The 14,179-nt window shown below is 44.5% G+C and overlaps 1 protein-coding gene across 1 annotated transcript in view; it reads right to left on the bottom strand.

Moving 5' to 3' along the window:
- NRAP (nebulin related anchoring protein) overlaps positions 1–14,179 on the bottom strand; it is a 151,171-nt gene that overhangs the window by 39,780 nt on the left and 97,212 nt on the right. Inside the window, exons 28-30 of the mRNA XM_089653065.1 lie at positions 13,015–13,122; positions 7,183–7,296; positions 5,793–5,990 (exon numbers count right to left, since the gene is read on the bottom strand). Of these exons, the coding sequence (XP_089509191.1) occupies positions 5,793–5,990; positions 7,183–7,296; positions 13,015–13,122 (420 nt within the window). The remainder of the gene's footprint in view (positions 1–5,792; positions 5,991–7,182; positions 7,297–13,014; positions 13,123–14,179) is intronic.

Raw genomic sequence — 14,179 nt, 5'->3', positions numbered from 1 at the left:
GAGGTATCTTTGCCCATTCTTCCTTACAAAAGTCTTCCATTACTTTGAGAGTTCTGGGCTGTCTGTCACGTACTGCTCTTTTAAGGTCTATCCATAGATTTTCAATTATGTTGAGGTCAGGAGATTGTGAAGGCCATGGCAAAACCTTCAGTTTACGCCTCTTGATGTAATCCCCCGTGGATTTCGAGGTGTGTTTAGGATCATTATTCATTTGTAGAAGCCATTCTCTCTTTAACTTCAGCTTTTTCACAGATGGCATCAAGTTACCATCCAAAATTTGCTGAAATTTTATTGAATCCATTTTTCCTTCTACTCGTGAGATGTTCCCTGTGCCACTGGCTGCAACACAACCCCAAAGCATGACTGATCCAACCCCATGCTTAACAGTTTAACAGAGGTTCTTTTCATTAAATTCTGTGCCCCTTCTTCTCCAAACGTACCTTTGCTCATTCCGGCCAAAAAGTTCAATTTTAACCTCATCGGTCCACAGAACTTGTTTTCAAAATGCATCAGGCTTGTCTATATGTTCATTTGCAAAGTTCAAACGATGATTTTTGTGGTGAGGACGTAGAAGAGATTTTCTTCTGATGACTCTTCCATGAAGACCATATTTGTACAAGTATCTCTTTATAGTGGAATAGTGGACCACAACTCCTGTGTCTGCCAGATCTTTCTGGAGGGATCGTGCAGTCAAACGTGGGTTTTGAATTGTTTTTCTCACAATCCTGCAAGCTGTTCTGTCTGATATTTTTCTTGGTCTTCCAGATCTTGCTTTAACTTCCACTGTTCCTGATGACTGCCATTTCTTAATTACATTCCGAACAGAGGATATTGACATCTGACGCTTTGCTATCTTTTTATAGCCTTCTCCAGCTTTGTGAGCGTCAACTATTTTCAGTTTTCTAGACAACTGCTTAGAACAGCGGTTCTCAACCTGTGGGTCGCGACCCCTTTGGGGGTCGAACGACACTTTCACAGGGGTCGCCTAAGACCATCGGAAAACACATATTTCCGATGGCTTTAGGAACCGAGACACCGCTGCTCTATCCGTCTCCAGGTGTGGGTGGGATGACATGCCGTTCCTGTCATCTGGACACACCCCCGGGATCAATCCTCGCCGGTGATTGGCCACCGGAACTGTAGCTCAGGAGAGGCACACAGGCGGCCAATCATCGGCGAGGAGTTGGAGCTTGGAGAGGAGGAGCCGAACGGCACCGCAAAGATCGAGCGAGTGAAGAGGAGGAGAGCGGCCGGAGAAGGAAGACATCTGACCGGTAAGTGTCTGTACCATGGGAGAGGGAGGGAGCAAGCGAGCCCAGGCTGGAGCAGGGGTCAGCAAGGTAAGTATCATTGGTGTCAGTGGGAGGAATAGTGCCCAATCATTGATGTCACTAATACCAATGATGGGGCACTATTCCTCCCCCCACTGACACCAACGATGGGGCACTATTCCTCCCCCCACTGACACCAACGATGGGGCACTATTCCTTCCCCCACTGACACCAACGATGGGGCACTATTCCTCCCCCCACTGAAATCAACGTTGGGGCACTATTGCTCCCCCTGATACCAACGATGGGGCACTATTCCTCCCACTGACACCAACGATGGGGCACTATTCCTCCCACTGACACCAACGATGGGGCACTATTCCTCCCACTGACACCAACGATGGGGCACTATTCCTACCACTGACACCAGTGTTGGGGCACTATTCCCCCCACTGACACCAGTGATGGGACACTATTCCTCCCACTGACACCAGTGATGGGGCACTATTCCCCCCACTGACACCAGTGATGGGACACTATTCCTCCCACTAACACCAGTGATGGGGCACTATTCCCCCCACTAACACCTATGATGGGGCACTATTCCTCACACTGGCACCAATGATGGGGCACTATTCCCCCCACTGGCACCTATGATGGGGCACTATTCCCCCCACTGACACCAATGATGGGGCACTATTCCTACCACTGACACCAATGATGGGGCACTATTCCTCCCACTGACACCAATGATGGGGCACTATTCCTCCCACTGACACCAATGATGGGGCACTAGTCCTCCCACTGACACCAATGATGGGGCACTATTCCCCCCACTGACACCTATGATGGGGCACTATTCCTCCCACTGACACCAATGATGGGGCACTATTCCCACCACTGACACCAATGATGGGGCACTATTCCTACCACTGACACCAATGATGGGGCACTATTCCTACCACTGGGCACTATTCCTCCCATTGGCATCAGTGATGGGGCACTACTCCTCCCACTGCAAAATTACAGTTATGAAGTAGCAACGAAAATAATTTTATGGCTGGGGGTCACCACAACATGAGGAACTGTATTAAGGGGTCGCAGCATTAGAAAGGTTGAGAACCACTGGCTTAGAAGAACCCATGGTGCTGATTGTTGGGGCAAGGTCAGATGAGTCTGGGCATTTAAAACCTTTGAGATTGACATCACTTGGTCTTCCCAGACGATGATTGAGAACAATCCATGACACTGGCAGGTCTCAGCTTTGCAAAGGGGGCAGTGCATGCTATAAATTCTGCAGGGTGCCCAAACTTTTGCAGACGCCATTTTTTTGTTTTCTGTTATTTTGAAAGTGTAAATGATGGAAATAAAATCTAACTTTTGTTGACATATTATAAGAATGTCTAATCTGTAATTTGATGCCTTTTGGAGATTTTTCCATCTTTCCTTGGCTTCTTTATGCACATTAATACAAATTTTTAGCTGGGGTGCCCAAACTTTCGATCCCCACTGTATATATATATCATATCATAAGCTATCATCACAATGCAGTTGACATTTCTGAGGTTACATAATACATAAGCCCTAATAAAGAGAGTCTGAACCCCTGAAACACATTGATTCTCTTATTCCAGTGACTATCTAACGCAAAAGTATTTTAGACCATTGTTTTGGTGCTCTTACTGCCTCTTATATATTCGGAATTTTTTCAAGAACCATTCTTGTTTTGGGGAGACTGGTACATGTGAGCATCCTAATTGAAGCTTGACCAATAAGACTGTCTTTCACAACACTGGATATTAATAATAGGAGATCTCAGGCCTCTTAGACTTGGTTCACACCAATACATTTTTTCAGAAATGAACTACAGTCCGTTTAACATGGTTTCCTATGGATCTAGTTCACATCTATGTGTTTTGAGCCGGTGTGATTTTTGGAAAGGGTCAGGGACTTTTTTCCTGCACCAGATTGTGTTTTGCGTGTAATAGAGTTCAATGGACCCACACCAAAAACGCAAGTGATGCGTTTTTGATGAGTTTTGTGTTTTGCTTTTTCTTTTTCTTTGGCTAATAGGAAAGTATGACCGTTCTGTTTATGTAGTGTGACTTTGGTGGGACCAGGGGCGGACTGACAACTCATGGGGCCCCCGGGCAATAGGGGATCATGGGTCCCCTGTGTCCTTACCCAAACTCAAAAAAGCCTATGAAAAAGGTACCAGGGGCATCTCATGGGGCCCCCTACTGACCCTGGGCCCTCGGGCAGTGCCTGAGTTTCCAAATGGTTAGTCCACCCCTGAGGACACCTATTCCGTTGATTTTCCCACACTTTGGAGAGATTTCTTCTCACCTGCTGATTCTTTGGGGCCAGATAATGAACAATTAATATCTCCAGCAGGGAACAGACCAGCAGGGGATCTACGAGTTTTCTAACTACTATATCCCCACTGACTCCGGGCCCTCGGGCAGTGCCTGAGTTTCCAAATGGTCAGTCCACCCCTGAGGACACCTATTCCGTTGATTTTCCCACACTTTGGAGAGATTTCTTCTCACCTGCTGATTCTTTGGGGCCAGAACATGAACAATTAATATCTCCAGCAAGGAAAAGACAAGCAGGGGATCTACGAGTTTTCTAACTACTATATCCCTACTGACTCTGGGCCCTCAGGCAGTGCCTGAGTTTCCAATGGTCAGTCTGCCCCTGGGTGGGATTTTACACTCTCTGGCACTCAAGTAGCATCAAAGTCGCATTAAAGTAGTGCAGGAACTTTTATGTGTCCAAAGTCACATGTTAGGGTTAGGGCTAAATATTAGGGTTCGGGTTAGAGTTAGGGTTAGCGGTAATTGTTAGGGTTAGAACACGATTACTGCTAACCCTGACATGCGACTCTGCACACATAATGGTTCCTGCACTACTTTGATGAGACTTTGATGCGACTTTGATGCTACTTGAATGCCAGAGAATGTAAAGTCACATCAAAGCCACATTACATGAACAGAATTGTCATACTTTCCTATTAGCCAAAAAACCTATGTTCAAAAACGCAAAGCACACCACAAAATGTGCCAGAAAAACATATCAACTGCAGCCTGCATTGATGTGAACCTAGCCTATGCATGTACCAGTAATAAAACCTGACAGAGGGTCTAAGGCAAGCCATAGATGATGCAATTTTCTATCCTGCAACCACAGGCTGCAGGAAAGAAAATCTCCTGATTTCCCCATCAATACAGTCAGTGTTGATGGAGGAATCCTTCCTGAAGTGCTATTGTGTTCTGCCAGCGGGACGCCTTCCCTTCCAGCAGAACACAATGATCACTGCTGGAGGCTATAGCCACCGTCAGCAATCACATGCAAAGAATCTGATGGGCTGGTTGTACTGATGTCAATCGAATCTCAGCCCATCCCTGCTGAGCCGAGATTTGATTCTTCTATGGCTGGCTTAACCCTTCCTCACTAGTTTTGTCTAGAGATACACTTTAACCATCATTCAGCTCAAGGTCTCTATACATTGAATGATATGGCTGTGAACGACAAATATTAGTTATTCAGGTTCTGTGAAGGATTCATTGGGGTAAAACACTAGAATCCATTGAACCCCGGAATATGATAAGGCAGAGATGACAATAATGACTTTGCAGGAGTAAAACTGGACGATTTTGCTTTCCCGAGATTATAGGAAAAATCATGACATATTGGCGAAATATGAGGGTCAACGGGGAAGAGGAAATTAGGCTTTTTCTGGTTTTTAAACCTGAACAATTCCTCAATAGCCAAAAAGTGCAAACCACAATACCGTTTGTAAAAGTATCGGTGATATAATCACTGTTCTGTACATAGCCTGTGCAGAGGGCAGAGCTGTGGGAGGGGCCTAGAAGGCTCCACCCACTACAGGCTGCCTGCAGAAAACTACAGGAGGGGGAGGAGACCAGACCAGTCGCCCTGCATAAGGAGAGAGGGCAGCAGTGAGCGGACATTATCACAGGAAAAGTCTCACACTGAATTACTGCCCAGATCTGGAGGAAGCACAAAATTCAAGGAAGAGTACACGTGACTACTTTAGGTAGACAATATTTTCTTTTCCCTGAGTTCAACGTTTAGGCTGCAATGAGCTTTAAATTTCTCCTGTGAGTTACAGAAGCTCCGTTCAACTATCCTGGACCTGTTCTTGTGCCAAAAATGCCCAATGGAAATCTTAGTGCTAACCCTAAAGTAGACCCTAGCCCCTTGTTTATAAACAAAGTCATGTGACCACCATAACAACACTTTCTTGGAAATCACATGACTTTGTTTACTAACAAAGCCATGTCACATGGTGTCAGGGCCTTACAGTCAGGAGTGCTCCATGCTCTTACACTTTTTTTTATGTTAATTTCAACACATTAAATTAGAGGTCAAATTTTGATAAAATTTTGGCAAATGCTAAATCTGCTTCAAAATTAAGTCATCTGATACCTCTAGGCAGGCATTAAAGACATTTAATATTTCCCTCTTCTTGTTTCATTATAGTTGCTGTAAACGTACCTCACTCTGCAGCTCGTAGGCTCTCTTAGCAGTCAGCAACCGCAGGTCATCGGACAGCGCTGTGTAATGGTGGAGCAGATGCCTGTAATCCTGATCGCTGGCCAAAGCTTGAGCCTTCCTAGCGTGCACCAAATTCACCATGTCCATTGGTAGGTGGAACTGAGAGCGGCTCTCCTCAAAGCCTTTCTTGTACTGAACCTGTGCAGGGACACGATGGGGAGTCACAATTCAGAGGTTTCAGAAGGAAGCCATTCCAGGGCACCTTGACTGAGCTGAGGCACCCTTTAAGACACAGCCTTGACCAAATGGTCCTGCTGAATCTCCACATCATACTGGAAGCATTCAGTTCACAGACTTCCTCCTAAAGTCAGTTTCTTAGTGAAATCTTTATATACGGATATGGAGTTGGTATATGGTATCTGAAATCAGGCTTTCAGTGGGAGTGTTCTAGAAGCAGATACGTAGGTAGGAGGAGTGGAAACGTACGCAGGCTCAGAAGAGGAAGAGAGCTCAAGGTGGGGGTCACTATTAGTCCAACGATCACAGAAGAAGCAGGACAGTGGCACGTTGTGTGGTACCAGGACAGGCTCATCCAACACTCAAGGCAAGGATATTATCCCTATCTCGCTGCTAATGCATGATATATCATCGGTGTACCACCCTTTGCCTATTTATTAGCATTTATTATTATTCTACGTTTCCTTGATCTGGCTGTCCATGGTTGGCAAATGCATGGTCAATCCCTTGTCTTCTAGCAGCTAGAACTTAGTGCATCAGTTATGGGCAGAAGAGGTGGTGAGTGAGTAGCTGTTAGAACAAACATGAAGCTCTGGCCCACTGGTTTCCAGCCACCAGTCTGTAGTATGCGGGAGGTGAGGGGAAGTGAGGGGAGGTGAGGGGATGCCCCCCCCCCCCACACCACTGTGCCCAGGGCAGCTTCCCCTCCTGTCCACCCTTTGTCCTGGCTGTGACAATGTGCAAATAACTGCAGCTTCTAAATAGTGTTGCCATTCACCTTGAAGTGAACCTGTGGTTAGCCCATTATGAGCAATAAATAGGTTAACCTAAATGCCAGTGTGCTAGGTGCTCTGTCTGTAAAGTGAGTAAAGGGTAATATACATTGCACTTGAGTATGGGGAACATGTGACCCCCACAATGCATTGCTAAGTGACAGAGTGGCCAGTTGCCAATTCTCTTCTCCAGGTAACAATAATTATTAGAACCCGTTGTTTTGCCTTGGATTTACTTCACGTTGGAGAAACAGGCAGCTTGGCAAAGCTGAGGTACCCTTTGAGACATGGGCTTGACCAAAAGGTCCTTCTGACCCTCCCCCCCCCTTCTTGAATAGGCAGAAGATGTAGGTAGGTGGCCAGAGAGGAGGGTGACTTACCTCACTGAGCAGAGAAGAGGTATGGACAGAGTGTGAAAGGTTCAAGTCATCCTCCAATCTCCGAAGACCAATCATTTTTCCTTTAGACTTTTCAAAGTCCGCCTTATATTTATACTGAAAACACAAATCAGAACATAGATTAGTAACTACATTTTTTTAAAGCTCATGAAACTTAAAAAATATCATTCCTTGGCACTGCAAAGGTTAACTGCTTCTTTAGTCTAGGGGAGTGATTTTGTTCGTTACCTTACCTGATCCCCAGTTCCCACAGCAGATGACACTCCGGAGGTGGACTGTCCTTTGACATCATCACGTCCAATGCAGAGTTATGGACCCTGTCTTTGTATGATGATGTCAGAACCTTACATCGCTGGAGTATGGCGGAGAAAATGCCATGGGAATTCTCTTTTTTATGTCCCCTAGACCTAAATTAACCCTCGCAGTGCTGGCACAGCCCCACAACAAGAGCTCCTTTTTTAGTTTCCCAAAGTGAGCTTTTAAAAATGGTGCTTAAAAAAAAACAAAAAAACTTTTATATAAAGAAACTGCTAATTATATTCACAATGAGACACATAATGAATTTGCACACATGGCTGGTGGTGTTTAGCATTGTACTGACCTCTGCTGTATAGCCATATACAACTCGTCCTTCAATTAAATAAACCGTGAGAGCTCCAAGGCTCTGGACCATATCCTTGCTTCATGGTTGGACAGTGGATCTGAGACACCACAAATTGATAGTCCAGAAACAATTTAATTCCAATATAAGGTCTGATAGAAGATCAAATGAAGAAGCCAACTTATTTCAGGGGCATATAAATGACTTCATCAGGGCTTAAAGCAGAAACATCCAGAAGACGTTATACTGGTGAAACTTGAAAAATTAGAATATCGTGCAAAAGTTCATTTATTTCAGTAATGCAACTTAAAAGGTGAAACTAATATATGAGATAGACTCATTATATGCAAAGCAAGATAGTTCAAGTCGTGATTTGTCATCATTGTGATGATTATGGCTTACAGCTCATGAAAACCCCAAATCCACAATCTCAGATAATGAGAATATTACATACAATCAATAAAACAAGGATTGTACATAGAACAATATCGGACCTCTGAAAAGTATAAGCATGCATATGTACTCAGTACTTGGTTTGGGCCCCTTTTGCAGCAATTAGTGCCTCAATGCGGCGTGGCATGGAAGCTATCAGCCTGTGGCACTGCTGAGGTGTTATGGAAGACCAGGATGCTTCAATAGCGGCCTTCAGCTCCTCTGCATTGTTCGGTCTCATGTCTCTCATCTTTCTCTTGGCAATGCCCCATAGATTCTCTATGGGGTTCAAGGCAGGCGAGTTTGCTGGCCAATCAAGCACAGTAATCCCACGGTCATTGAACCAGGTTTTGGTGCTTTTGGCAGTGTGGGCAGGTGCCAAGTCCTGCTGGAAAATGAAGTCAGCATCCCCATAAAGCTCGTCTGCGGAAGGAAGCATGAAGTGCTCCAAAATCTCCTGGTAGACGGCTGTGTTGACCCTGGACTTAATGAAGCACAGTAGACCAACACCAGCAGATGACATGGCTCCCCAAATCAACACAGACTGTGGAAACTTCACACTGGACTTCAAGCATCTTGCAGTGTGTGCCTCTCCATTCTTCCTCCATACTCTGGGTCCTTGGGCCTCTCCATTCTTCCTCCATACTCTGGGTCCTTGGTTTCCAAATGAGATGCAAAAGTTGCTCTCATCAGAAAAGAGGACTTTGGACCACTGAGCAACAGACCAGGTCTGTTATTCTTTAGCCCAGGTAAGACGCTTCTGACGTTGTTTGTTGTTCAGGAGCGGCTTGACAAGAGGAATACGACATTTGAAGCCCATGTCCAGGATCCATCTGTGTGTGGTGGCTCTTGATGCACTGACTCCAGCCTCAGTCCACTCCTTGTGAAAGTTCCCAACACTTTTAAATGGCCTTTTCCTGACAATCCTCTCCCGGCTGCGGTCATCCCTGCTGCTTGTGCACCTTTTTCTTCCACAATTTTCCCTTCCACATAACTTTCTATTAATGTGCTTTGATACAGCACTTTGCGAACATCCAACTTCTTTTGCAATTACCTTTTGAGGCTTTCCCTCCTTATGGAGGGTGTCAATGATGGTTTTCTGCACAACCGTCAGGTCAGCAGTCTTTCCCATGATTGTGATTCCTACTGAACCAGACAGAGACCATTTAAAGGCTCAGGAACCCTTTGCAGGTGTTATGGCTTAATTATCTGATTAGAGTGGGACACTTTGAGCCAAGAATATTGCACCTTTTCACAATATTCTCATTTTCTGAGATTGTGGATTTGGGGTTTTCATGAGCTGTAAGCCATAATCATCACAATGATGACAAATCACGGCTTGAACTATCTTGCTTTGCATGTAATGAGTCTATCTCATATATTAGTTTCACCTTTTAAGTTGCATTACTGAAATAAATGAACTTTTGCACAATATTCTAATTTTTCGAGTTTCACCTGTATGTCTCCTGCAATATAACAAACTTACCTGCCTGTTCGCAATATTCTTTAGAATGGACACGTGAAAGCTAAGTCATTCTGGCCTGGCCAAAGATGGCCAAAGGTCTCAAAACCCTGGAAAAGGCTATGCACAGATATTGGTGGTGGTGAACACACTGACCTCCCCCTCGTTAACACATAATGCAGAAGCCAGCTTCTACACTCACTGGCCACTTTATTAGGTACTCCTTGCTAGTGCCAATCTCCCCCACACCAATACACCACCAGCCTGAACCGTTGATACAAGGCAGGATGGATCCATGCTTTCATGTTGTTTACGCCAAATTCTGACCCTACCATCTAACTATCGCAGCTGAAATTGAGACTCATCAGACCAGGCAATGTTTTTCCAATCTTCTATTGTCCAATTTTTGTTGAGCCTGTGCGAATTTTAGCCTCTGTTTCCTGTTCTTAGCTGACAGGAGTGGCATCCGGTGTGGTCTTCTGCTGCTGTAGCCCATCTGCTTCAAGGTTAGACCTATTGTGCGTTACGAGATGTATTCTGCATACCTTGGTTGTACCGAGTTGTTATTTGAGTTACTGTTGCCTTTCTATCATCTCAGACCAGTCTGCCTTTCTCCCCTACATCAACATTTTCATCCACACAACTGCCACTCTCTGGATATTTTCTATTTTTTGGACCATTCTCTGTAAACCCTAGAGATGGTTGTGCATAAAAATCCCAGTAGATCAGCAGTTTTTGAAATACTCCGACCAGTCTGTCTGGCACCAACAACCATGCCACGTTCAAAGTCACTTAAATCCCCTTTCTTACCTATTCTGATGCTCGGTTTGAACTTCAGCAAGTAGTCTTCACCACGTCTAGATGCCTAAATGTATTGAGTTGCTGCCCGGTGATTGGCTGATTAGCAATTTGTGCTAGCAAGCAATTGAACAGGTGTACCTAATAAAGAGTTTATTAATGAAGAAGGGAACCACCTTTGAAACGTGTCAGCTTCACCCCGAGAGTCTCCCCTTTCGATGGGATTCACACTTGTCTCTTTATCCTATGATTCATTTTTTGGATTCTATATGCCTGTTATATTGATACTTTTGTGAGAATATCTCTTAAATCAATAAATCCACTAATTGCTTACTGAGGTAATGCGCAAGGTTGGTGCGCTCTGTTTTTGTTCTCTACTACAGTACCTAAGAAAGAGGCCAGTGAGTGTAGATGAGCGGAAAGATCTTGCAGTGAATGGTGGTAATTTGAACTCAAGCTCTCTGCAGGCCAATCCATGCAGAGGGGGAATCCAAAAAGTTATCTCTTGGCTGCAAGGAAAATAAACTTGAACTTTTAGGCAGTTTAAAAATTATATTTGGCTGTGGACTAAATATAGACGCTCCTATTGGGAACTTGTAGCCTCAAAATTGGGTTAGCAATGGCAACTGACATATATTTAGACAACCTCCTTTAAGGCTCCATTCACACTTGTGCGACTCTAAAGATGTGCGATTTCCATTGTGACTTCACATTGCATCTTTCATGTACCTTTGATGCAACTTTGGATGGGTGGGCTTGGATGCAGCTCTGGCTGTTGACTTTGGCTTTCACTGTCGCATTGATAACATTAAAGTGGTTGTGAAGGCTCAAGGTTTTATACCAGCATGTATTCTATGCATGAAGGTAAGAAACCTTCTGTGTGCAGCAGCCGCTTCCATCAAGATCCAACGATGTGCACCAGAGCCTCAGCTCTCCAGGGACTCTCCCTCCTTATTGATTGAGACAGAAACCATTGGCTCATGTTGCTGTCAATCACAGTCAATGAGCCAATGAGGAGAGATGATGCTGGGTTGAGCCTTTGCTTTGTATGTGAATGGACACACAGAGCAGCGGTTCAGGAGCAAGCCTTTTTTGGGTGCCCCCATAGCAAGCTGCTTGCTCTGGGGGGCACCTGGCAGGAGGGAGGGGGTGCCAAGAAGAGGAGGATCAGGGCTGCTCTGTGCAAAACCACTACACAGAGCAGGTAAGTATAGACCAGGGGCGGACTGACCATTTGGAAACTCGGGCACTGCCCGAGGGCCCAGGGTCAGTAGGGGGCCCCATGAGATGCCCCTGGTACCTTTTTCATAGGCTTTTTTGAGTTTGGGCCCCATGATCCCCTATTGCCCAGGGGCCCCATGAGATCTCAGTCCGCCCCTGGTATAGACATGTTTGTTTAACCTCTTCACACCAGCGCACGCAAATATGTGGCCTCCCAACGTCTAAGCCTTGACGCCGAGCGGCCGCACATTTGCGTGCAATTAACAAAAACATATGTCCTGAAAGTGCGCGCCCTGCGCACTTCCAGCACGCATGTCCGGTACTCACGAAAAGGTCCCCATCTCCTCTTTCGATCTGGACCTTTTAAGATCATGTGACCGCCGTGACGGTGAATCACGGCGGTCACATGACCTTAAAATCCCACCCCGCCTCCCGGGTTCTGGAACCCTTAAAGGGCTGGGAGGCGCCGGCGCCAAGGAGTTAAAAAAGAATTGCCTTTAATATTACTTTAAGATGTGACTTTAATGCGACTTTTGAGAGTTTGCATTGCAGTCTATGGCACTGAAGTCGCATGAAAGTCACATCAAAGTAGTGTAGGGAACTTTTTAAAGTCACTGCGACTTTAATTTGCATAGGTTTGAACGGCTTCTGCTGAAATAGATGAAATGTTAATGCTACAAGGAAAAGAAATCTGAATTTTAAGTAGTTACAAATATTTTACACTCCATCCACACTTGTGCGACTTGTGGTGCAGCTTTGGACACATAAATTCGCACGGCAAGTCGCACAAGTGTGAATGGAGCAAAAAATATTTTTTAACTAAAGTTCAAATTATTTTTCCTTGTGGTACTGAAGACACTTGGTGAAATTAACAGCCAGGGAGGTATTTTCGTTTTTCAGAAGGAGCTGCCAGCAATTATCCAGAAGCCTCAATACTTCCCAGAATCCTCGTCCCCCTGCTCCTCTGATTGCCCCTTTTCCAGTAGTCAGCCCCAATTATCGGCATTATTGCAATCTTTCAGGAAGGTTTTGCACATTTACAGTGATGCCGGGGATGCACCCACCAGGACTGATCATGTGATCTCAGTAAAGGCAGACCCACCCACTCAGCATCTCAGTAGTAGAATAGCCTGTCTCAGCATCTACAGAACAGAAGCAGGTGAGTAAATTCTTCCACAGCCAAGAGCAGACCTAGAAGGATTTTTTTTTGCTTGTTTAGATTAAATGATATACAGTATAGTGAGTCTGGAGATTGCGTATTATCTCACCCTGGGATACATAATGTATGAAGAGAACTCACTTCACTAATTATTTCCCCAGATGCCTTTGCAGCCTGGAAGGGGATTGCATCCAGCTTCAGCTTGTATCCTCCATCCCTCAGACGGCCCCATGACTCCTTGTAGCGTGTCTGATGGAGAAATAAACAGTTTGATGTAATTAAATGTGTATTCGCTCTGCGGTCCTTCTGCCGCTGAAAAAATTAGTGGGGCTTAAAGAGGACCCGCCAATATAGGACCATGGGAGCTGCCATAGACAATTTGTGGTTCTGTTAACCCTATCCTTGGTTCAACACTTATGTTGGCCATTGGGGACGAGAGGGCGAGTTCACCTAGCATGGTTTTGCAGCCATATCTATTATGGGTAGGGCACCTCAGGACATTGTATGCTTTAGAAAAGATCTGGAAGAATTGGGGTCCTGTGCGATACGACCGCAGCTTCTGCTGAACCTCAATTTGTGACATGCTAGTGGTCAAAGAGTACAGTTCTGCTTTTTTTCATTGGGGGGGGCATTTATAAATGTGCCCTGCCAGCCCTTCCCATCAACCATGATCTGCCTGAATTGCATAGGTAAGCTCAGAGTACTTAAATAAAGTGTGTAATAAAAACATAATTTTTTTTTTAATTACATTAGCATATGGATGGGGGTGGGGGTGGGGCAGGCAAAATATAAGCAGATTTTATTTTAGCTTTGAGGTTTACTTTAATTGCTCTGTATGTCCAAACAGTGGTGTCACTCTGTGAGGGTGGGGGGAGACCATACATGGGTGGCACCTGTCAAAGGGGTGACACCATCAAGAAGGTATATTCTAGAATAAATTGAATAACTCAAGCGCTAACTATGGTGAAATAAAAACAAAAATTACAATTAAATGCTGTAGCCGCTAGTGTACACACCCCATGTCTCTGTGGGGCAAATTATACAATCATAATGTGAAGTGAAAAAATGCTGCGCTACATGAATCAATGGCACAAACCATTATATAATTAAAAAACAAAGTGAAGAAATAAATATATATTAGAAGAAAAAAATAGTAGAAAAAATATTAATATTGAAATAAATATACACACACACACAATAGATAAATAAATAAATCAATATATATATATATATATATATATAAAGTGTATATATAAAAAAACAAAAACCACACAAAAAATAAAGAATATTTTTAAGTATGAATCAA

Source organism: Staurois parvus, unplaced genomic scaffold (genome assembly GCF_062004578.1).
Source record: "Staurois parvus isolate SC_StPar_1 unplaced genomic scaffold, SC_StPar_1.0 ptg000697l, whole genome shotgun sequence".
Taxonomy (NCBI): Eukaryota; Metazoa; Chordata; class Amphibia; order Anura; family Ranidae; genus Staurois; species Staurois parvus.
Note: the sequence above shows the minus strand (reverse complement) of the source record. Positions and strands in the feature narration are given on the sequence as shown.